The following is a 25,063-nucleotide window of genomic DNA, read 5'->3' on the forward strand; positions in this document are numbered from 1 at the left end:
TATGGGAATGTAGTCGTTATGTTTTTGTTATATGTGGATGATGTAGTGCTTTTTGCAAATACTTTAGGAGATGCACAAAAGCTTATGAAGGCATTGGAAATTTTTTGCATATATACTAAATCAAGTGTCAACAACTCTAAAACAAAGATTTTGCTTGTGAATAACTAAAAAAAAAGGTAAACCATACATTATGTATTGTAATGAACCACTTGATTGCGTGGAAAGCTTCATCTTGAAGTTCCTTCAAATCATAGATGGAATGAATGTGCTACACGTCACTTAAAGGCTGGAAAGGAAACATATTATGCATTTGAGAACACATGCAATCATGGAGATATTAAGTGTTGGGTCATCAAGAAATAACTTTTTGACACATTGGTGACATCGATGCTTCTCTATGGAGTGGACGTAATCTACTCCTTGAGATGGGATCACTTCCCATTGAGATCATGGCCATGGAAAGGGTTGTTGAATATCATGCGTAAGGTTCAAAAAAGTTCCTTATATCGACTTCATCGAATTGCATGGGAAGTTGGTTAAAAAGATCCAATAGACGCATAAAAGCAAAAAAAATTGTTCGCATTGGGTGCAATATATGGAAAAATGGTTTAGTAGATGAAACAAACTTGCTTCATGATGTAACACTAGATTCCTCTGTAAATGAGGCCTTTTTGCAACGTCAATGTATCTTGACATGGGATAAATGTGGAGGCTCACGCTTCACACATTATATTGCGCATGTTGCACCTAACTGCAAAACCATATTCTTCATAGAATAGGGAAACCATACACATCGATACATATTAGAGCCCATCATGCAACTTAGCTCTCATGCATTGCGATGTGAGCCGGGGAGTTGAGGCACAAGTGATGAGAGTGGTTGACTATGCACACTTTTGCCCTAAACAAGTTCGAGAGTTTGAGTATCACACTTTGATACAATGTTTTGCCTTTGATCATATTCGACCATGTTTTCCACACATCTTCAATCAAGCCCAATCGTTGCACGAATATCTCTCACAATACCATGATGTGCACCCCTGATTGGAACATTCATTGGTAAAGTTCTTGAACATCGCGAGTTACTACTCACTTTCACATGTATCATGTGAAATGTAATATTTTTGGTCTCATAAATCATATATTTGACCTCCGAAGACGATAATGGAATCTATCTATACAATATGTATACATAGATATTTTGATCTTTTAGCTCCTCCCATGGATTAGTTAGCTTTTATTGAGATCTGTGTCTCTATATGTATATTGTGTGTGTATTGTAGCTTTTCTGATCTTCTACATGGAGAATCAGTAGTTTAAGTGAACGAAACAAAGATTTCAAGAAGCAATTGCATGACAACATGAATTTGCACACAAAACTGTCAGGAGATGAGGTAATGGCTTCTCATTCTAAGACATCAAAACCATGAGTAGCCCAGCTTTTGATTAACATTACCATCGCCTAACCATTTGGAAGCTTCTTCCTTTGCAAGTCTTTTGTTGTTTCTGTTTCTGTGGGTTCTTGCTTTTCTACATGATTGTGTAGGGTTTGGTTTATGGGTTCTTGTTCGTCTACATGATTGTTCAACATCTTCTTTTCTATGTAAAGAACAGATGAGCTAAATTGAATCTCATCATAAGCATCCAAATGAAAGTCTTTTGAACACGTAGCTTCCTTTTGCTGGTTTTTGCAATGATGGATCTGTATATGGGTACTTGTTCTTCTCCATGAGAAGAACAGATGAACTAAATAGATTCTCATTCTAATCATACAAATGAAGGTCTTTTGAGCTGGTATCTTCCTTTTGCAGAGTTCGGTTGAGATGTATACATATTTGGCTAAACATTATTGTACATGAATTGAGAAAATAAAGCAATGGGATGCCCCCACTATGAACAAATCAAATGAACAAGACATGGTCAATGCATTGCTTTAGCCTGCATTTCTAACTCCACCAAAGCCCAACCTTGGAGTATGAATGGTTTTTATATGGGTACTTGTTCTTCTGCACGAAAATACAAGATATAGGGTGACAAGTCCAAGGTACAATGCATTCTTTGAGCACACTTTCCAAGCGCAAAGACTTCTTCATTTTGCATGGATTTCGTAGATGGGTGCTTCCTCTTCTCCATGAAAATAGGAACTGAATGTAATGGTTCTCATCCTTAAGAATCAAATGGATGTCAGTGCATTGTTTGATCATGTACATCCAACCCCATTCTATCTCAACATTGGGGATGAGCCTCCCCCAAGATATATGTATGCTCAAAACTGGAAAATCAGATCAAATCGTCGAGTTAATGTAAGTTTGTATAATAGTGGAACTGATCAGAGAACTGCAAGCCTTGAGGAAGCATTGTGGGCTTTTGATCAAGGATCTGGTCTCATATCAGTTAAAGACCTTACATGTATTTTTCAAAAGTGCAAAAACATGAAATGTTCAACATGCAGTGACCGTGCATTTATGCTTGTGTGTGGTAATGGTCTCGATGCATATGGTCTTTTAGGGAACTATATTGTCCCTATGTTTGTTGAATGTGATAATTTGCCTAAGGCTCGACAAGTTCTTTGGAGATTGATTGATCGGGATGAGTATTCATGGACTTCTCTGATAAAAGGATATATAGATTCTGGTGACTTCTACTATGGCCTTGATCTGTATAAATCGATGCAAGAAGACCTTGTTGATGCTAGCGGTTTTACATTCGTGGCTCTACTCAAAGCTTGTGCTCAGCTAAGATTGTTTGATGTGGGTCTAAAGTTTCATATAATGATAATTGAGGAAGAGTATGAAAAAGATCCTTTCATTGGAAATAGTCTAATCTATATGTATGCCAAGTGTGGCTTGTTTGCGGAAGCACAACACATGTTTTATCAAATAATTGATCGGGATGTAGTTTCTTGGAATGCACTGATTGCTGGATATCCTGATCCATTCCTTTTTAGTGTAGAAACTAGCTTCTTAGATCAAATGCTTCTTGAGGAAGTCTGTCCCAACGCCATCACTTATGCTTGCAGTTTAAAGGCTTGTGGGGATGTCAATGCAGTAGAAAGGGGACGAGAAATCCATATACATGCCGCAAAAACTGGATTTGAAGGAGATCCTTACGTTGGTAACACATTGGTTGATGTGTATTGCAAGTGCAATTTACTTGAAGAAGCCTGCAAAGTGTTTAATGACCTTCCAACTCAAAATACTGTCTCTTGGAATGCATTGATTGTTGGGTATGTTGAGAATGGGAACAACAAAGAAGCATTGCATTGCTTCCAAGAGATGCATCTCAATGGTGTGCTACGTGATACCATCACATTTGTTTTTGTTTTGAAAGCATGTAGTAACATAGGAATCATGACCATTAACCTAGAAATGCATTCTATAATTGTCAAAGAGGGACATGAGAAAGACTCATTTGTTGCAAATGGACTTGTTGATATGTATGCTAAACATGGGTTGTTTGAAGAATCATTGCTAATCATTGTGAAGCTTCCAACCAATGATGCAATTCCATGGAATGCCTTGATATCAGGATACATTGACCATGGCCTTGATCAAGAGGCACTCAAATGCATAGAAGAGATGCAGATAAGAGATATCCCACAAGATGTAGCAACCTTCATTTACGGACTAAAAGCTTGTGGAAACCTAGGATTCATAGACAGGGGTCTTGAACTACATACTTGGATAAGTAAACTCAAACTTGAAACTGATATTCTCATTGGTAATGCTTTGTTGGCCATGTATGTTAAATGGGGCTCAACCTCAGAAGCAGAACAACTGTTTGATGTACTGCCCATTCAAGATGTTGTCTCATGGAATACACTGATTGCAGGGTATTCTGAACATGGTCAGAGTGAGAAAGCGATAGCAATCTTTGAAAAGATGGAGCAGAGGGGTGTGGTATCTGATGCTTTCTCATATGTTAGCGTTCTGAAAGCTTGTGGCAACCTTTGTGCTAAAGGTAAGGGACAGGAAATTCACATTGAGATTATGAAAAAGGAAGCAGAGAATTATGTGATTGGAATCAGTTTGATAGAAATGTATGCAAAGTGTGGTTCACTTACAGAAGCACAAGAAACATTTAACCGCCTGGATACTCAAGACTGTGCTGCATGGACGGCATTGATTAATGGGTATATTGAAAATGGATTCTTTGAGGAAGTTACTGATTGTGTAGAAGAAATGCAATTAAGAGGAGTGTCTCCTAATGCAACAATAGTTGGTCTTAGCTTCAAAGCTTGTGGATTCTTAAGGAACATAAAGAGAATTCAACAACTATATGCAGATGCTGCTAAACAAGGACTTGAAAACGAATCGTTTGTTCTTAATATGCTTATAGGTTCCCTTGTGAAGTGTGGTTTGAGGTTTGAAGCAATAAAAATCTTTGAACATTTACCTGTCTACAATGTGCTTTCATGGAATATCATGCTTTCAGCATATGCTGATCATGGGTTTGATGAAGAGCTTCCAGTGCTTAATGATAGAATGAAACTGCAAGGCATATTACCAAATGCAATAACGTTTGTTTACTGTTTGAAAGGCTGCGCCCATACAGGAGACATTGATAAAGGACAGGAAGTGCATGACCAATTAGTTCAACTGGGTATTGAGAAAGATCCTTTCATCGGCACTAGTCTTATTTATATGTATGCAAAATGTGGATTCCTTTCTGAATCACAGGAAGTCTTTGATAAACTTCCTGTTCAAGATGTGGTAACATGGAATGCTCTTATTGCAGGTTACATAGACAATGGATTATCTGAAAAAGCACTGATTTGGCTGGATAAAATGCAAGAAAACTTTCTACCTTTTGATGCCATCACTTGTGTTTCTTGGTTGTGCATATGTGTTGACGAGAAAGACATACAAAATGGTCATGAAATCTATGGAGAGGTTATCAAGAAAGGGTTTGAAAATGAGATACTTGTCACGAATGCTCTATTGAATATGTATGTTAAATGTGGTTCATTTGTAGAAGCCAGGCATGTGTTTGATGGATTATCTATACGATGCAACTCATCATGGAATGCACTGATTTGTGGGTATGCAGAGTATGGACTTAACAATGAACTATTTGAATGTTTGGAATTGATGCAAGTTGAGGGTTTTCCCCTGAATGATACTACATATGTTTGTAGCTTGAAAGCTTGTTCAGAGCTAGGTGAAATAGAAATAGGGAAGAAATTACATGTAGGAATTGCCAAAAGTGGATTTGATGCATTTCTTCATGTGGGCAATACTCTGATCCACATGTATGCAAAATGCCACTCATTTGTTGAAGCATGGAGAGTATTGGAGAGTTTATCAAGTAGAGATGTAGTGTCATGGAATGCAATGCTTATAGGGTATGTTGAACAAGGTCTTTATAATGAAGCTTTGGGATGTTTGCAATACATGCAGCTAGATGATGTGTTACCAAATGTTGTCACATATATTTGCACCTTGAAGCTGTGTGTTGGGGTAGGATCTTTGATGAATGGCATAGATGTCCATCTTAATGTTTGTAAAACTGGCCTTGACAAAGATCTCATTGTTGGAACTGCTTTAGTGGACATGTATGCTAAGCTTGGCTTACTTAAGGAAGCACAAAGGGTTTTTGATCGTCTATATGTTCGAGATATAGTCTCATGGAATTCTCTCATTGCAGGATATTCTGAATATGGGTTCAAACTTCAAGCATTAAGTTGTTTGGAACATATGGAAATGGAAGGTGTGTCTCCAAATACATTATCATGGAATACTATTATTTTACGTCTCATCAACCATGGTGAATCTCAGAAGGGGCTCTTCTTGTATGCCCAAATGCAAGAGAGAGGGCTATTACCAGATTCTCCAATCTTTACCAGCCTTTTAAAAGCTTGTGGGAATGATGCAGCCTTGGAATCCGGAAGAAAATTTCACTCTCAAATCAACAAACTTGGTCTAGACTTAATTGAACCATGTGTGTCCACAGCTCTTGTTAACATGTATGCAAAATGTGGCTGCATGAACAATGCGAAACATATATTCGATATGATCCCATTGAAAGATCTCCACAAATGGACCACTTTGATAATGGGATATGCTCGTCACGGCGATTGTGGTATTGCAGTCCATTTATTTGAAAGAATGATTGATGAAGGAATACATCCAAATGAGGTTACATTCCTCAATATAATCTCTCTATGTACTCACGCAGGTCTTGTAGATAAAGGCCTGATTTATTTTGATGCTATGCAAAATGGCTATGGAATACTCCCAAGTACTAAGCATCTTAATTGTGTGGTTGATCTTCTAAGTCGAGCAGGGCATATTGAGGAAGCTTTTTTTATGGTCGAGAACATGCATTCTCTAGCAAATATTGTTACATGGACTATTCTTTTGGCTGCTTGTAAAAAATGGGCATGTCTGGAGTATTGGAGGCCTAGATTTGAACTCATTAAAGTACAGGATGAATGGCACATAACATCATGTGCATCAGTATCTGACATTACAATAACAGAAGGTTACATTGACATTTAGCGCTCTATCACATCTCTCTCTCTCTCTTTCTTTGAATACATTGTATTAATTTTCTTTATTAGTTATCAGGTCAAGGAGTAGTCATGGACCATGGTATACTTGTTCAATGTGGCACAAAAACCAGTAATGAACTAAAGATACCGCAATCAATAGTGATAAGTTAACAGAAAACACTTAGTTCCCCATGGAGATGTTCAATGTGTTATCGATATGGCAACCAACTACACAATTGGACCTTGACGTAAACCTTCTAAAGATGAGCTGCCAATAGTTAACAAAATATATAAGTAGGTGTCATCAAAGCTAAAGTCATTAGATATTGGGAAGCTCACAAATTTGATGTTTGTATGATACGTCTGCCACATAAGAGTTTACATATACAAAGATGGAAACCTTCTAAAGGCGAGCTGCTAATAGTTAATGAAATATATAAGTAGGTTTGATCAAAGTTAAACAAATTCGGTGTTTATATGAAGGATATTGACACCAACATTTGCCTCTCTCCATATATCCACAACAACAAATTTAATAAATGATGGAACCAATAAAAAAAGGTGGTGGTTTAGTATGAACAACATTGATGGATAAGCAAGTAAAAGTAATAACCACACTGGACTTCAAATCAAATATGTTGGATGCGCATAATTGGTACAAAAAATATATAACAGCTAGGTATGCGTTGGAAACCGTATCTAGATATTGGGATTGTTGGTTTGCATAAATTTGTCTATTATGGAAGGTTCTTCATACACATGGTTCTCCATCGAAAAGATAATTACAACCATGAAACTATGCCACAAGTTATGCAATGGATTTTGTATAGATCTCTCTTTGGAATGATGTTTCCTTCAAGTTAGTGATATGCTTTTAGTGATATGCTTCTTACACCCACAGAACTATGCCACGAGTTATGCAATGGAATTTGTATAAATGTTTGTTTGGAATGATGTTTCCTTCAAGTTAGTGATATGCTTCTTACACCCATGGAACTATGCCACTCGTTATGCAATGGATGTCTGTTTGGAATGATGTTTCCATCCTTCAAGTTAGTGATGCTACCTATGAAGAGCATAACCCTAACTATCTCGTGGTAGTTTGTACCATAGTTACTACACACGAGGAAAACGATGGTACAAACTACCACAGGATAAGTTATGGTTATGCCCTTAACTGGTAGCATACCCATAAAACCATGCCACAAGCAAGTGGTAGGTGTTCATAACCTTCTCCTTAAAATGACGGTCTCCATCACCTTAGTGACAACATTCAATAATAGTGTTACTTTGGATACAAGCACCGATGGTACTTGGGTCTGTTTTTGGCATGAACTCAAGAAACAAGAAGTTGTCGGACAGAAATACAACCGCACAACTCAAGCTCATTATCAACAAAGAAGAATCAGAACTTCCCTTTTATCCCAAGCCATGCCGACTCATGTTACAAGTCATGCTGCTATACAAAGTCAATGAAGGACACCTACTCATGCTACCAGTCATACTAAGTCAATCAAGGGTGACTGCCACAAGAGGGCTATTGGACCATGTTTCTTCCATGTTAGTGATGCAACATTCCATAATCATGTAACGTTACATACATTTCTGTGTCCAAATGTACCTACACTATCTACCACATTAAGGAACCTTATCACAATTGCATCAAGCAATATTTATTTGCAAATGTATAAGCAAAGTGCGATGTGAATAAACTGAATTAGCTCCTTGACAGCATCCAATCCATGTAGTTAACACCATTATATCTCTCTAAAAACACTATATGTACATATAATCACATATTGTATCATCACATGGCATAAAAAAACTAGCTATAAGTCAATTCTCTGTCATGAGTGTTTATTATCATAAACATCCAATAAAGAAACTCGGAGGCTGAATGCATCAACCCGAAAACTGCAGAAATACAGAAATCTATGAAACGAAGTTCATCCAGATGCGCAATGAGATGTCTTGCACATACTGCACTCATCTGCTTGGTGGAAAATAACAACAAGGTCATCTTTATAGTAGCTAACTATATGCATCACCTCCCACACATCCACTACTGTTAGAAATCTCTCTTGCCATGTTGAAAAAGAAAGAACGGTGAATACCTCAGCCTTCTATAATGTGTTTCCCTCATCATCTTGTCAGTACTTACAGCTCACATGATTTCTTTACTCTCGGTCATGTCAATGACCCACTCGCATAGTTAGATTATCTGGCATTTTTGCAAGACCAGATAGAGATAGTGACAGAGGAATTTGGCTCTCCTCTTCTCCATATTGTCTAGAGAACTTGTTAAGAACTTAACAGAAGTTCCCAAAACAGGCTGTCATCTACCTCAGTACTATCGACACAATGTTCACAGTTGGGCGATTGGACCGTGTCTGCTATCTCTAGCTTAATATCTCCACAATTATTTGCCTTCTCTACTTCACATACTTCTCGAATTGGTATTACTTCACTTATATCCCCTGATTCTTTAATATTTGGAGCTTTAGTACCATCATCTAGCAGTTTGATATTTGTTTCCTTAAGAGGTACTTCCACTTCTACATTCACGTAACTAGGAGTATCTGCTGATTTCACTATGTATAAAGCTTTTGTTCCGTAACTGAGCCATTTAAAAGTTCTTTCCTTCAAAAGAATTTCCATTTCCAAATTCAGACCAGCGGGACAAATATCGTCAATTGTTCCTTCCGAATCTGTTTCCACTGCATCAATATAAGAGGAAATCCCAAACTCATCATCACCAAATATTTCACTACTCAGAAGCCATTGTTCCTTCATGATGTATTCTAGCTCCTTTCTTGAGTAATTTTGCTCCATGACCTTGGCCACAAATGCTTCTGTATTCTGCGTATTATCTCCCAGAAAGCTCAAAATCTGACAGTCTCCAACCATTGGTTGAAACCTCTTTGAAAAGAGAACAATCTCTTTCCAAGTATATTGATCTTTCTGTATAAGCATGAACAACTCAGATATTAAGAGCGACTCGGCTCTCGTATGGCCACAGCTCTGACTCATTGTAAGGCATCTGCAACGGCCATAAAAACAAGAATGTGCTGGTGATATTTGCCTTCGAAAATTTCCTACAATGTGCTTCTGCCCATTCACGAATACCTCATTACAGAATTTGTAGTTATTAGGATCCTTATGTTCAAAATCCTGCATATTCAGAGGGATGTTTCCACAATTCTAATCAGCATAGGTGTCTTGAACCATGAGTTCAAAACACGAGTTGGGTACGATGCAGCAAATCCTCGGGTATTCTTTCACCTATGCAAAGAGCTTTATCATCGAAATAAGACATTATGTAAGAAACACAAGACATCAACAAAAGGCAAACACACTCACTGAGGTAGGTAAGCCTAAGTTCAACTGACAGAGATCATATGAAATCCATGCACATAGAAACGTAATGATAAGGAGACCATAATGTTGCATAGCTACTAGAGAGAGAGAGAGAGAGAGAGAGAGAGAGAGAGAGAGAGATCATCATAAAGATGAATGGAGAAATGTCACGAGAAAATATCACAAACTTCAGAGGAATTCTGGCAGAAAGATTGCCACGATGCAAAAGAGGTGTAAGAGAAAAGAAGACCACAAAATTAAGATGATTAAGATCATGCCGAAGTGAGAGAGTGTACGAAAAGAACTTACTTGTGTACTACTGAGCTGCTGGGCCATCAATCTGGAAGCGATTTCATGTTTGAAGAAGAACCGATGGAGGAGAAGAAGATTGAAAGGGAAAACATAGTGTGGAATTGTAGAAGAAAGATGGCTCACCATGTCAAACGTTGACTTACTAAGGAACCAAGAGCGAGAAGAAGAAGAAGAAGAAGAAGAAGAAGAAGGACTCAGCTCTATGATCTGATATGGTTCTTCAACACATCCTTCATCAGCTTCTGCAAAGATTCCATAACTAAATAGTACAGAGCGAAGGAGCGAATTCATACAGCGTCGATAAGCGGAGGCTGCAATGAAAGGATTATCCATGGATCCCTTTAAACTGACACTAACGACAGATTCGAGGAAGCAGAAGATGAAGATGAAGATGAAGAAGAAGAAGAAAAAGAGCAGAAGTTGGAGGAGAGGTTCAAATTTGGGCATGGAAATCTTCCAAGAATCGGTCTGCGTACTTCCGGAAGATTTCTCCTTCTCTTCTAGAAGCTTCTAGAAGAAGCTCTCCATCTTCCAATTTGACAGCTCTCAGAAGAAGAAGAAGAAGAACAGAAAGTTGGAGGAGGTTCAAATTTGGGCATGGAAATCTTCCAAGAATCTGTCTGCGTACTTCCGGAAGCTTTCTCCTTCTCTTCTAGAAGCTTCTAGAAGAAGCTCTCAATCTTCCAATTTGACAGCTTTTTCGAATTTACAAAAAAATGTCCCTTTGCTCTTTTGGCCAGGCACCTCCCGCATTCTTTTGTCCGGGCCAGGGCCGTGACATGCCCAGTTTCTTCGGCCTACACATTTTACGCAGATTTGTCCGGACATAAATCTAATATTGTCATCGAGACCAGGCCCAGGAAAAAGGCGTGCCCATGAGCGCGCACGAAAGAAGAATAGAAAAACGTAATAGGCCTCCCTGGCATGGACTCGAATGGACGGGACTTTGACTCACGTTTTCGATATTGGTTGTCCCAAGCTCTCATTCGCGGTTGACCTTCTTCGACCTCTAACTAGACAAGCATGACTAGGCCACCACGACACTTACGCATGGTTCATACTTAAGGCTTTTGTTTGTCTTGCAGTATCATGTTGATCTGCACGGTTCTCATTGGTCGCCTCTTGAGGCTAGTTCAAACAAGATGTGAATCGACAAGTGCCACCAAATAATTTGCAACCTAATTTGACTAAAGAAGCTCATCGTATGGACAAATAAATCAACCAATTAGGTAGGAAGTCACGCTCAATTGTTCCCTTCTCTCTTCTTAGTCTCTATTAATCTTCCCAACCTCGACTATGGTATGGAGGTTATCATGGTTCTCTTGTTGTCGTGCACACTCTCAATTTTCATGTTCCATTAGCAAGAATGTTGAATACAAAGAGTCACTTGCCAACTCCACAGACACTACAGAAAAATGCGTGAGTTCATTCTCATAAGTAATATGTTGAGAGTCAAACCCAACTTCCCTAATGTAGCTTCACACTAGCAATGGACACTTTAGGTTCATGCTAGTTTTGTAAATAGTAGAAAGGGTAGTTGCCCTAGGTTAGTTGGTATTTTAACCAACTCTTTTGTAACCAAGTTACTGTTGGATGTATATTTTATATTTTCTAATCTAGCTTCTTGTTCTCTGTCTCTTTAAGCTCTCTCTCTTTCTTTCTTTGTCTTGCACATACACACATAGGCACAGGTTTCTTCCGCTGCACACTATTTCTTTACATAATACTTAATTTTGAAGGTGTTGATGTTGTGATGTAGCATGTGCGAAGGGAGAATAACACAAACACACATACTCACTATTGAGAGTCAAATCCAACTTCCCTAATGTAGTGGCTTTCACACTAACAATGGACATACTAGGTCCAGACTAGTTTTGTAAACAATAGAAAGGGTTTAGTTGCTATTTAAACCAACTCTTTTGTAACCAAGTTACTATTAGATGTATATTTCATATTTTCTAATATAGCTTATTGTTCTCTATCTCTCTCTGTTTGTCTTGCACGCACGCACACACACACACACACAGTTTTCTTCCGTTGTGCAAGAATACCTACACTCTCCGTTTCTTTTCATGGTATCAGAGTGTGTGGTAGTCTAATTCGCGTAGCTGTGTTGTATTGCTCGCTGACAATCAAACGTGACAACCAACTCAACAATAGAGAAGAAAAACGACACCATGAACACTCATATGGGAAGCACTCTTCCTACCGAGTGCACTTTTCGCAGGGGGTAACATCGTGCACTCCTAATGTTGTCCAACGATTCATCAGATAGACGGGCATATCCGCTGCTTCAGCCCAGTATGATTTTGGTAGATGTTTCTTGATGTTCATAATTGCCCTTGCCACCTCGAGTATGTGCCGGTTCTTGCGTTCGGTTGTAACTCCGTTCTGTTGAGGTGTGTGTCGGCAGGTAAACTCTCACCGAATTCCTTCTTGTCGAAGGTATGCGGAAAAGGCGTCGGAGAAGTACTCTTTGTCGTCGTCTGATCGAAGGCATCGTACATGACGATTGGTTGCCTTTTCGACTTCGTTCTTGAATTTCTGGAAGTGCGAGAACACTTCATTTTTCTGGCACATTGGATAAATTTTGGTATGTCTGGAGAAGTCGTCAATGAACGTTGCTATTTGCCTAATTGACAAGCTTCGCACACGCCTACAATTTCCTTTTCGGTAGAAGTTGAGAGTCCGATGACGATTCCTTTCGACTACATTCCCTTGAGCTTTTGGAGGTTGATGTGGCCTATCCTCTTATGCCACAAATCTATGTCGGTGTTGGCTCTCGGGCCCTTGGCATACATTGCCGATTTCATCTCGTGAGAGTCGAGGATGAACATCTGACCTTCTCTCCGACCGCAAGTGATAAGTCGACCTTCTTTTTCAATGAAGGATCCTCCATCGTTGTAACGGACTTGCATGCCTTGTTCAACTATCTAGCCAACTGAGACCAAGTTCTTCATTATTGTAGGAACATGCAAAACATTTTTTATGTAGGTTTGGTTGCCTTTTTCCCCAAATGAGACATTGCCGACATGCTGAATGGGGTGAATTGTGGAAACTGGGAGTATAGATAAAAGATAGAGACAATGTATGATTTAAGAAGCAAGCATATATGATATGAACATGATTTATATTAAGAAAACAAGATTTTACCAACTTTACAATGCTTGATAGCAAAATGAAACCTTTCTCTACCAACTCTTGATTTGAATCCTCAACTTCAACACCGAGAGACAAGACACTTCCCCAAATGAGCTAGCTTCTTTGCTTGGGAAATCTCTCATGCATATGATGATATGGGGGGTGCATGTAATGCATGTGATGCATGATTGCCATTTGGCCACATGTGTTACATGTGATGCATGATAGCCATTGTGCTCATCTAAGCTCTAATGTATGAAGATACACATGTCACAAGTATGATGATAAAAATATAATTGTAGAAGATAACTTATCTTAACGGTATATACTTTGCCCTTGGTGTGTGAGGTTATGGGTTCAAGTCTCTCAAATGTTACTTAATACAATATTTGAAGTTTATTTTTATATCGTGAAGCAAATCCTTCACGACACCGGGTCGTTAAGGCTTTCGTAGCTCCTTGAACCAATCCTCATGGGATGTCATGTCGTTGGATGCACCCAAGTCGACAAACCATACATCTTTTGGTTTGGAGATGTTGGTCGGGTTGGAGGCTGTCATCGAGTTCAATCTGTGCCTCATCACAAACATTGAGTACAAGATACATCCAAGAGGCCAAAACACCGAAGGAGCCGTGGGGGAACCTCAAGAAGATTTTCGCGGCCAACATGACCGCAAGAAAGCTTCAACTCCGTCAAGAGTTGAATAGTATACAATAGAGGGACATGTCAATTGGCAACGACACCTTGAAGATCAAGGAGTTGTGTGATGTCCTCCTGTCGATCAATGTTAGCGGGTTGGAGGTTATCATCGAGTTCGGCGTTTTGGCCGACAAGGTATTGGTGCATCTTGTACTCCCAACATGCAAAGTTATTTCTGTCGAGCTTCTCAGTAGGAAGAGCACGTCCCATCGGAGAGTTCATTGTCGAACTTCTTCTCCTCCTCCTCTTTTATACGAATTGTGCATGTTGCTGCTACAACGATCAGCTGGTCCTTTCCGAACACAAGATTGAGTAGAACACACGTAAAGGCGATGGGCTTCGATCAAGCAACCACGCGCTTTGATACCATGTAGAGAATCAGTGATGATTTTGTGCAATGGAAGAACTATGTGTGTGGAGAGAGAGAGAGAGAGCTCAAGGTTATAGAAAAACAGAAAACTATATTACAAGGAAAAACAAGAATAACCAACATTACAAAAGAGAAGGGGTTCAAGGTGCTATGTAGTCACCTTCTCTCTAAGTTCTCTCACTAGTACCACCTCTTGGGAAAGAGCTCATGTCTTAACTACTTAAAGAATATATGGACTCATAGGACATTAACTTCTATAACACACTAGTTACTATACAAGGAGATGGGGTGGTCACACACTTGAGTATCTTAGAGTGTGTTCCCACACACATGAAGTTGAGTTTGATTCTCAACAAAGCGCGAAGAAACAGGCTACTCGAACAAGGAGCACAAAGTAGTCGAACAAAGGAGAACATATACCAATCGACCAGTCGAAGCCAACCATACGGACATAGAGTTGAGTAATTCAGAAAGCCAAAATGAACCAAACAACAAGACGACCTTCCAGTGACCGAAAGTTGTGTTTGAAGGGGCATGTTGAGAGTCAAATCCAACTTCCCTAATGTAGTGGATTTCACACTAGCAACGGACATACTAGGTCCATGCTAGTTTTGTAAATAATAGAAAGGGCAGTTGCCCTAAGTTAGTTGGTATTTAAACCAACTCTTTTGTAACCAAGTTATTGTTGGATGTATATTTCATATTTTCTAATATAGCTTCTTGTTCTCTATCTCTCTAAGCTCTCTCTCTCTCTCTCTCTCTCTCTCTCTCTCTCTTTGTCTTGCACATACACACATAGATAGTTTTCTTCCGATGCACAAGAATACCTACACTCTCTGTTTCTTTAGACTCACGATATTTCTAAAAGCACATTTGTACCAGCACATGTATACACAAGTTAAAAGCATATATATAACATTATGAAACCACAAACAAGTCGGATCACGTGCACATACCAAGAAGGAATATTAGCTAGAGCACACACACATGTCAACTTATACGCAGGTTCTGCAAACACTATGAAGACAACAATGTCAAATCCCATCTTTCTTATTTCAAGGGTCTAGACTCTAGTGGTCCCGCTCGTATCCTCCACATACTTCTCGTGGATTCTCATATCAACAATACTAAAGTATATTTGTATATCTATCTCTAAATACGTGTAGGTGGCTATCCATCTCTTTATCTTTCTCTCAATAGAATGCTCTTTCTTAGTATTGATGAAACTGAATTTCTAAATAGAATCATACCCACTCACAATTTTAATGATATCATTCACATATTATGTAATAACATGGTATACTTTAGGAATAGTTTGGTGTGAAAGAGGATTTTTTAACTAGGCTATCTTGGGCAAGTGGTTGATTTCCACTCTTTGCATATCATTAGATAAAGAAGAAAATCTATGTGTGTTTTTGTGGTGGGAATCTCCACACAATTAAGTTTTTCAAACATGTGTTGAGCAAAAGTATATTCAATTATTCAATTAACCTTGTTTCTTGTTATGCTTTTTGGTGGCTACATGGTCTCTTTGCATCACCATGTTGAACTAGGTTAATTTTTGTAACATTGTAAGCTAAATGATTCTTGAGATAGTTATATTGTAGCTTTATCAACTTTTGTGGAACCCTAAACTACTACTTAATGTGTTTATGCTTGACTGGACACTAAAAACTTTTTTTGTCTAGGTGCAAATGCTACCAATCATGACACTCCCATAACATCCGTCTTCAAACAACCGAAAGAGCATCCATGAACACTTTCCCTTAAAACTAGCTTGATGTATCTACTACGGAGTGTGCAACTTGCATTCATATTAGTTCAATGTGTGTATTTCAACGATGACAAGTTGCATTGCATATTTTGTAGAAAAACCTTTATAGGCAACACCCTAGCACAAATTCTTGTTTGACTCTAGCAATGACTTTTATCGTATACATAAGTTCTTGTTAGAGTAAGAAGCAAACATTACATGGAAATGTAAGCAGTATTTTATTTTTCTTTTACCATCATGGTACAAAGTGAAACTCGGTTGTTTACAAACTCTGCACATTGTACCCCAAAAGAAAGAGTAATATCATGATGTCTCGTGCCTAGATTATCTAGTACTTGATGAATGGTATATCAACTCCATATGGAACACCCTAGATTTTCAGATATGAAACATGAACAACAGAACATTGTTTTCATTTAAATATGTTATAAGCATGAAGTAGATTGAGTTAAGGTTGGAAAGCAAAGAACCATTGTTGAAGGAAGCATTTTGCTTCATGGAACTTATAGTCAATAATACGTTAAACGTAGTCGTTTAATATATGCTCTAACCTCTAAGCTTGAAGTAACCAACAAACAATTGTTGTGACTCCTAAAACATTTTGTTTGATGGTGTTCTAACCAACCCTCAACAAAATCCAATTCCATAGTCAAGACTCAAGACTTTTTGCTTCATCATGTTCTAACCAACCCTCTACGAAAACCAATCCCATAGTCAATACTTTCGTCAAATGTTGTTTTATGTTTAGATTTGAAGGAGTTATTTGTTGCTGCTAAGGGTGAATACATTATTTGAACTTTGGCACATGGCTTATAAGGATGACACAAGAACAATAGGGCGAATCTCTACTTCATTTGAATTCTTATATTTAACCTTAAACCTTTTGTTACGATCTTAAATCTTGCACACCACACCCTTTGATGCATTAACGCAATTTACGAATAGCTCTGCTATTTCCAACATTTGTCCTTACTTTTCTATGTAAGTACTAAGAAGATTATATATAGAGCCTACATTATGTTAGGATATAGGACATGCACAACCAACCCATCCTAGAGTTGATCTAGATGAAGCCCATGAGATATGGATTATTTGTCAACTTTGATGCCTCTCAAATTTTATTCTCCTAGGAAAGATTGTTAGCTTAATTGTTGAGTATAAACCCTGATCAATCAAAGGCACATTATGAATTTCCATAATTAGGCATTCTAGTTAGAATTGGTGTTGGGAAGGGAGAATCATGCATGGAAATCTACATCTACATCATCCTTAGCCAATTACTTGTTAGCAAAGTGAAGTGTTGTTGGAGATTGAAGTGATAATATAGGTATTCAAGTTCACTAGATACCCATGTGTCATGAGAAATACTAAACTATGAAATCATGGTGTCATGACAATTTATAATCAATTTAAACTGAAGACGCCTCTATCAATACACACACAATGGTGTAATGAGATCACCTCTTCCAAGGCGTTTCCTTTGGAACTTGAGTGCTCCTTGGAATATGGTCTCTAGATTCAAAGCAAAAAAATTATTCACTAAATGTGTGTATTGATAAGTTTAACATGGAGATAATAATTTATCAATAAAAAGAAGAAGAGTGATGCTTTTTATGTTTACTTACTAACGCGCTTTGATGTGGACCTTTGAGCAAAATGCATGTCAATTGAGAGTGACGCTCTACATACATACACACACACACACACACACACACATATATTAGTAATTGGTATCATACACATCATTGTAGACTTTTCTCAGTCTCGTGACTCGTCTTCTTGATCGAAATGTTTTTTGAGTTTTAAAAGTGTTTATATGTTTGTGTGTGTAGATACCAAGTGATTATGCAGCAATGATTAACTTTGGATATAAAATCTGAAGCTCAAATATTTAGAAGTTATCTTATATCTTTATTGCATTGAAGTTGAAGTTTCAATCAATTTATAAAAGAAAATTGTGACGGGCAAGCAACAAAGGAAACTATCAATCATACATTTTTTTAAGTATAGATTGGCAAGGAATCCGGTCTTGGGACGAGAAAACATGCGGGTACAAGGATATGTATAGACATAAATAACTCGACACTCAACGTCTCGCATTAAAGTTGTTACGACTTTAATGGTTAAACACTGGCACACGGTGCAAATACAACACAAGTTGCAATGAATAAACAACATGCGTGTGAGATTAAAAAGGAAACATGTTTGACTATCGAAACCATCATTCACTAGATAGCTCAGAGTGTCATTTGGTTGAAATAAGGAATTGATGGCAGCAACTTAATGTAAATAATATTTGTTTCTATCGATGCATTTAACTCTTGTTTTATCCCATCCATAAGAGTTGCTTAGTTAATGATGAACTTATATTAATGTTAAGCTAAGTATAGGCTAGTTTGTTATTTGACATGTGATAAACTACTCATGATGAAAAAATAGATCTATTTTAGGAGGTATTGTCTATTTGGGTACTTCAAGAAACATTTTATAACATTGTTGTTTGAGGTAACAACTTGTTGTACGAGTGTACGAGAAGGGATGCTAATGCACACATATGAAGGGTAATCGTGGGTTTTTATGTTGGATAAAGAAGTGTTTCTTCTTGGATCAAAAGTCCATGGTCACAATTGGATCTCTTTCTTACCTTTTCAATGTATGATTCCTAGGTGATACCTGTGATTTTAATCACTTTCACGAAAACAATCTTTACTCCATTCTTCTTGAGTACCAAACTTGTTAGCATATTTGTGTTATTTTGTTAAAACAAGACCCATCTGGTGAATCCACATCATTTTTTTAGGTGCTTGTTTGGTGGCCTTCAAGAAAACTACCTTTATCCTATCTTTCTTGTGCACGAAATGTGCTTGTGTATTTCCTATATCGTTGTTTAGTACAAGATCCTTCTAATGGACCCATGTCATCTTCAAAGATGCTTGTTTACAAAAACAATTGGAGGATAGGTAATCAATGAGGCCCTGCCACGTAATATGACCTTTTTGCCAACCGAATCAAAGTAGCCAATTTGTATAAAAAAATATTGAACAACCAACAACATGTTTTGTGATTGGTAATGGTATAACAGGAAGGCCTTTATGCTTAAAAATGAGAGTGGAATGAGATGGTGATGAAATGTGACCCTTGGTACGGGACATAAGGAAAATAAGAGAAGAAGGCTCGCAAGTGTATTAACATCTCTAAAGAGGGAAAAAGAACATAAATGGACTATGAATTGAGCTGGTTAAAATTCCAAGGTGGGTGTTTGTCACTTGTTAGGGATACCTACATGCTAGGCTATAAAAGAACGTAGTAAAGTTGTGCAATTAAGGCAAAGTCGCAAACATGGCATACACTTCGGGATTGCATGTATTGTAAGTGTAAATATAAATACGCATAACATGTGCTCTACATATCCTCGTGCTACATTGCACGCACTTAACATATTGATCAAGATACATAACTTTATTCACTGCAAAGGACATTGCAAGTATTTGGAACACTATACATAAAATGCGTGACGGTTGGTACATGCATTTATGTTTTGTTTCGTCCATATTTTACATGCTTTATATGTATATTTTCTAATTTGGGCTATTTAATGACCCAAGGAAGAATGGGTGTGATTTACTCCTTGATTCAATAGAGAGTGCCCATGTTATACTCATTCATAAACACATCCCAAGGTTTACTACATATAGTCTTCAATGGAACTCACATTTAAATAGAGTTGGTTGTCTACATACGGTTGAAACCTTACATTCTTAGTGTTGAAAAGGGTTCATCCCAACCTTATATGTATTGACACAAACATGTACGTTAAAACATGTACACATAACATCACATATAAGTCTCATCAATGGGAGGGGTAATTGTCGTAAACGATTGAGGTTGTTGATGGTGGGTTTGTCTACACTACTACATAAGGCTAAAACACACATGTATTTAGTTTATGGTTTTGGGGAGTGGCTTTTGGATTTCCATGTGAAAATCTCTTTCGTAAATGCACTTTTTTACCTGTGCACTTTTTGGAACCACTTGCAATCCACTCTCATCCCACTAAGATGAACTCACATTGCACAAGCTAAATATGAGGTAGTACACGCTAGACATAAATACACATCTCGATATATCATGAAATACGTACGACCACCCACATAAGTATACATACATACATACATACATATTTGCAACATTTGGATCAACAGAAGAGACGATATATCATGAAATATGTACGACCCCCGACATAAGTATACATACATACATACATATTTGCAACATTTGGATCAATAGAAGAGACGATAGGGCCGCGGCGGTATAACACGTGACGTGTAATTGTTGTTGAACTAAGGCATAATCCTAGGGTAAAATCCTGGGCTGGGAGGGAAATCAACCTTAGTAGTTAGTATGTACAACATGCCCTTAGAAGGAGCACTAAAACCTTGGGACAACTAACCTTAACATCATAACTAACCATGGTTAAATACTAACCTTTCGGGACTTGTTAACCTCCAGTTTAAACTTAACCATGGGTGGAAGGAGGCTACTTTTGGAATTTCTACTAAACTTGGAGCCTAGTTTAATAAGCTATATCTTTTCTCTTTTAAATAAGCTATGGCTATGGTCCCAGGCTGAAGTGGGCGGCTTGAAGGGTGGCTATGGCGACCTCTGTTTCTCTCTGCATGAATATCGACCCTCTTCTTCTTCTTCTTCTTCTTCTTCTTCTTCTTCTTCTTTATCTTCTGTGATTTCCTGTCTGATGCCCACCATCGCCACCATCTTCTCCTTCTCCCATTCGTTTCTTGCATAATAATCCTGTTCCTTCTATATATGATGGCAATCCTTTCTAGTTGGAGAAAAGCCTACCAAGCTCTCCATGTCTGCGTTTCCCCTCATTCTCCTTCCTCTGGAGGCGATGGAAGCTTCTTCCCTGAAGACGAGACTCATACAATTTCCCACGATCTGTCTAATTCTGGCGATGGGATTAATTCATCCACCATATCAATCCCTGCTTGTTCGATCAGTAATACCTCCATACCTGCGAATCTTCTCTCTCCACGATTTGCTCCCAAAGTGTTCAGCATACGCGCCTCCAAATCCTCACTGAGGGTAAGAAAAATCTTTGCTTTTTTTCTTTTCTTTTCTTTGTCTGCAATATGGAGATTCGCCGTGTTTTAATGGCGGATGCTTGACAATTATCATTTTTCGATTCTGCTCATGGAAATGCTATTAATATGAATCTCTCTGCTACTATTGATCTTCTTCTTCTTCTTCTTCTTCTTCATATTCGCTAATCATGACGAGTAGAGCGCCTGTGCGATCTGCTTGGAGACGATGCGACCTGGACATGGACACGCGCTTTTCACAGCAGAATGCTCCCATACCTTCCATTTCTCCTGCATTGCTTCGAACGTGAGCTATGGAAACTTGGTGTGCCCTGTGTGTCGGGCTACCTGGAAAGAAGTTCCATGCCAAGCTCTGTTGCTAAATCGCCATCGCCGTCACGGACATAGCCTTGGCAGCCGAAGCTCCTCCAGTACTTACAGAAACACCACTCCGCATCCGCAGCCTGTTGCTAGTCCAAATGGTCATGGCTATGGCGAGCTTCCCTCTTTCATTAGAGTGCATGATATACAGCGTCCTCGTCGATATTCACTTAAACCTGTCCTCAGAAGGTTAGATGAATCCATCGCTCGTTTTCAGGCTGCGCAGGAGACAGAAAAGCAGATAAAAGCAGAAGAAACAGAAGGAGGGAGATACGATGACGATGAAGAGCTTCTCGAAGGTTCTCTAGATCGCCATCTTGGCGTAGCGATGGCGGACCATCAAGCAAGTTCATCGTTGTTGCCGTCGATGAGAGCAGGAGATGGGAATGGTGGAGATGGACGTGGAAGGAAGCCAGCGATGAAAATCACGGCCTTGGCAGAGGAGAGCGAGGTCTGTAGCGATGAAGCCAGAGAAAGCATGGCGATCTTGATCCACCTCAGAGGCGCAGGGGCGAGAGATGAAGAGAAACAGCTCGCCAAGATACTGCAGGGACGAGGAGGATACGATTCTGGTCAGCCCAGGCGATGGCGAGCTTCAGCAGTGGACTTGGTGGCTGTGCTGGATGTGAGCAGAAGCATGGAAGGGACGAAGCTTGGACTGCTGAAGCGAGCTATGGCGATGGTGGTGAGGAGCTTGGGCTGTGCGGATCGTCTGAGCATCGTGAGCTTCTCTGCGAGAGCGAGGAGAGTGATGGCGCTGCGGAGAATGACAGAGGACGGGAAGCGAGTCGCCATGGAAGCTGTAAATGCGTTGGCCTGCACAGGGGGGACCGCCATAGCTGAAGGTCTGCGTAAAGGTTCAGAGATTTTGAAGCAGAGGCGGTTCAAGAACCCTGTGGCGACCGTTATGCTCCTGTCCGATGGCCAAGATGGATCCAACTCTCCTACGTCTCGTGCTGATGAAGCTCGAAGATTATCTCGCCATATATCCAAAGGAAGCTCCGCCATAGCCATGCCATCGCCTATCCACCCTTCTTCTTCTTCTTCTTCTTCTTCCTCCTCGTCTGTTTCTTCTTCTTCTTCCTCAGTTTCCTCTTCTACCTCTGCAGCTCGTGTCCCGTTTGAAATCCCTGTACACACCTTCAGTTTACAGTCGCAATCAGATCACAGTCCGCCATGCCAATATGGCCGCCATGGCACGCTGCTACAATCCATCTCTGAAGAATCTGGCGGTTCTTCCTTCACCTTCGACGTGGTCAACTCTCTGCACAGTACGGAAGCGAGCCATGGCGATGGCGATAGCGATGGCGAGCTTCTTGTTACCAATACCAGCAATAACAGTATGCATGAGCAATCTTTCGCACAAAGCTTGGGTAGCCTGTTGAGCGTGGTGGCAGTGCAAGTGCAGATCGATGTGAAGGTGAATCCTCACAGCAGCTCTCGTGCAGAGATTCTTGGCGTCGAGATAGGCGAGGAAGGAGCTAATCCTTCGAGTTTCCATAGCTCGGCAACATCACCATGCCACAGTATCACTGCAGGTCGTCATATCCGAGTAAGCTTAGGAGATCTGTGCGCACATGAAGAGAGGGAGCTTCTTCTTCATGTTCGCTTACCTGTTATAGCATCAGAACCTGGTAGCACTGATCTGATGATCAACCCTAGAAATGACAGTATGGCGGCGCGGAAAGTAGCTTCCTCTGGCACCAGCGAAGCTTTAATGGCGGTTTACTGTCGATACACAGATCCTAACACAGGAGCTTCCTTGCAGACGGCTCCCACGCAGGTGCTCCTCCATCGCAGGCCCTCCTCCCAACTGATGATCGCAGCTAGGAAGAACAACGATACCACGAAAAGCTCTGGTATCCATGCGTGGTCTGATCGGCTGCAGGATCCCGACACAAGCGGGAGTGATGAGATTCATATGTCTGTCAGCGAAGTGGATCGGCACAGGAACAGGCTGCAAGCGGCAAGGGCCATCTCGGAAGCTATGGCTATGGCGGGCGCCAGGAACATGGCCGGGGCTGTGCACCGCTTGGAGATGACGAGGGAGAAGATACAGAGGTCAGGGGCGATGCTGTCTGCGGCCATGGAAGCGGAGCTGGAGAGGGTACAGGAAAGCATTTGCAGGGGCAGCCGCAGGCGAATGCAGAGGAGCTCGGTGAACAGCCATATCCACCGCCGCAGAGCAGAAGAAGAAGAAGAAGAAGAAGAAGAAGAGAGAAGTCGGCCGGGTGCCCGCCTTTCGGGCGGCCACGACGCCTCGGCCCTGCCTGGCCCATCTCGGCTTGGCTAAAGCTTCTTCCCGTATGCCTGCCCCCGCCCGTTGCCGGACAAGCTTCCGCTCTGTCCGCCCGCCGCAGAGCAGAAGAAGAAGAAGAAGAAGAAGAAGAAGAAGAGAGAAGTCGGCCGGGTGCCCGCCTTTCGGGCGGCCACGATGCCTCGGCCCTGCCTGGCCCATCTCGGCTTGGCTAAAGCTTCTTCCCGTATGCCCGCCCCCGCCCGTTGCCGGACAAGTTTCCGCTCTGTCCGCCCGCCCGCCCGCCCGCCCGGTGGCAGCTTGCCACCACGCTTGTTCTTGCCACTCCGCCCCCGCCCACCCGCACAACCTCGCACCTTGTCCTTTTACTTACATTTCTGGTCGTGGACCCATTGTTCGTGAACCCATCGGGTCATGGACTATGCTGTTCGTTCCGACCTCATCTACACCACCTATAAAGAAAAAGAAGAAGAAGAAAGACGGGCGGGCCTTTGGATCACGTTTCCTTCCATCCTTCGATCTTCTCCCTCTCGGATTCGCAAATGAGCACTTGATGTTCCATACCCGCCCCGTCTGTCCGGTGATGAGTAACCGCGATCATGTGTGTCCGTCCGGTCTTGTTGGATACTAGGACAGAAACTAACTAATGGTGCCGGCCACGTGAGTGAACTCGAGGGCATGGGCCCAGTTCTCTGGTCGCCTCACAAATATAAGCCACCGTGTATAGTATAGCTAGCTAGCTCCATACATGTGTTACCACTTTTAGGACTTAATTCCGCGAACCCTAACAAATACTGCTGACTGCAAGAACCTTGACCGTTTTTCCGCATGCTCGAAAGGTTTACTGATCGATTATCCTTTCGGTGTTATGTTCAATTTTCTAGAGCCTTGGTCGTTGTGTTATGTCGAGCTCGGCAAACCTTGATAATCACCCGGGGGAGCTTGGACTCTGTGTTAAAAGTTATCCCTTGGCACTATTGTCCATGTGAAAGTTGACTATGCTCAATCAACAAGCCAAAACTTGTTGTCATGTTATGCCTCAATGCAACTATTGTAAGTATGCTAACCCAGCTAACATACCATGGCTCCTCTATCATACGACAAAGCCAACACTACCAAAAGCAATGGTCACCTTTCAGTAATTTGTTAATTTTATTTCTTAGACATATGTGTAAGAACA

The 25,063-nt window shown here is 40.3% G+C and overlaps 3 protein-coding genes across 4 annotated transcripts; 2 read left to right on the plus strand and 1 right to left on the minus strand.

Moving 5' to 3' along the window:
• Positions 1-1,286: 1,286 nt before the first annotated feature.
• On the plus strand, positions 1,287-6,528 carry LOC147853785 (pentatricopeptide repeat-containing protein At1g74600, chloroplastic-like). Its single transcript, XM_087332067.1, has one exon. It carries the CDS (start codon positions 2,154-2,156, stop codon positions 6,498-6,500), a length of 4,347 nt encoding a protein of 1,448 aa, XP_087188193.1. The 5' UTR covers positions 1,287-2,153; the 3' UTR covers positions 6,501-6,528.
• A 2,085-nt stretch (positions 6,529-8,613) lies between these two features.
• LOC147853786 (uncharacterized) lies at positions 8,614-10,548 on the minus strand. 2 transcript variants are annotated; one of them, XM_087331879.1, is made up of 2 exons: positions 10,160-10,548; positions 8,614-9,775 (listed from the first exon to the last, which is right to left on the minus strand). In XM_087331879.1, exon 2 carries the CDS (start codon positions 9,668-9,670, stop codon positions 8,795-8,797), a length of 876 nt encoding a protein of 291 aa, XP_087188005.1. In that variant the 5' UTR covers positions 9,671-9,775; positions 10,160-10,548; the 3' UTR covers positions 8,614-8,794. The 2 variants fall into 2 exon arrangements, with proteins under 2 accessions (XP_087188005.1, XP_087188004.1); XM_087331878.1 differs by having other exon boundaries at positions 8,614-9,787.
• A 10,425-nt stretch (positions 10,549-20,973) lies between these two features.
• LOC147853787 (uncharacterized) lies at positions 20,974-23,703 on the plus strand (the record flags this gene model as incomplete). Its single annotated transcript, XM_087332435.1, has 2 exons — positions 20,974-21,249; positions 21,448-23,703. Coding segments are annotated over exons 1-2 (2,532 nt in total), but the record flags the coding sequence as incomplete, so codon positions are not given.
• Between the last annotated feature and the right edge of the window lie 1,360 nt (positions 23,704-25,063).

Source organism: Azolla caroliniana, unplaced genomic scaffold (genome assembly GCF_043228905.1).
Source record: "Azolla caroliniana isolate FFs.n. ecotype wild unplaced genomic scaffold, voAzoCaro1.0.p SCAF_16, whole genome shotgun sequence".
Taxonomy (NCBI): Eukaryota; Viridiplantae; Streptophyta; class Polypodiopsida; order Salviniales; family Salviniaceae; genus Azolla; species Azolla caroliniana.

Coding starts and splice junctions, on each gene's coding strand:
- LOC147853785 (XM_087332067.1), top strand. CDS start 2,154: ATGGTTCTCATCCTTAAGAATCAAATGGATGTCAGTGCATTGTTTGAT.
- LOC147853786 (XM_087331879.1), bottom strand. CDS start 9,670: ATGCAGGATTTTGAACATAAGGATCCTAATAACTACAAATTCTGTAAT.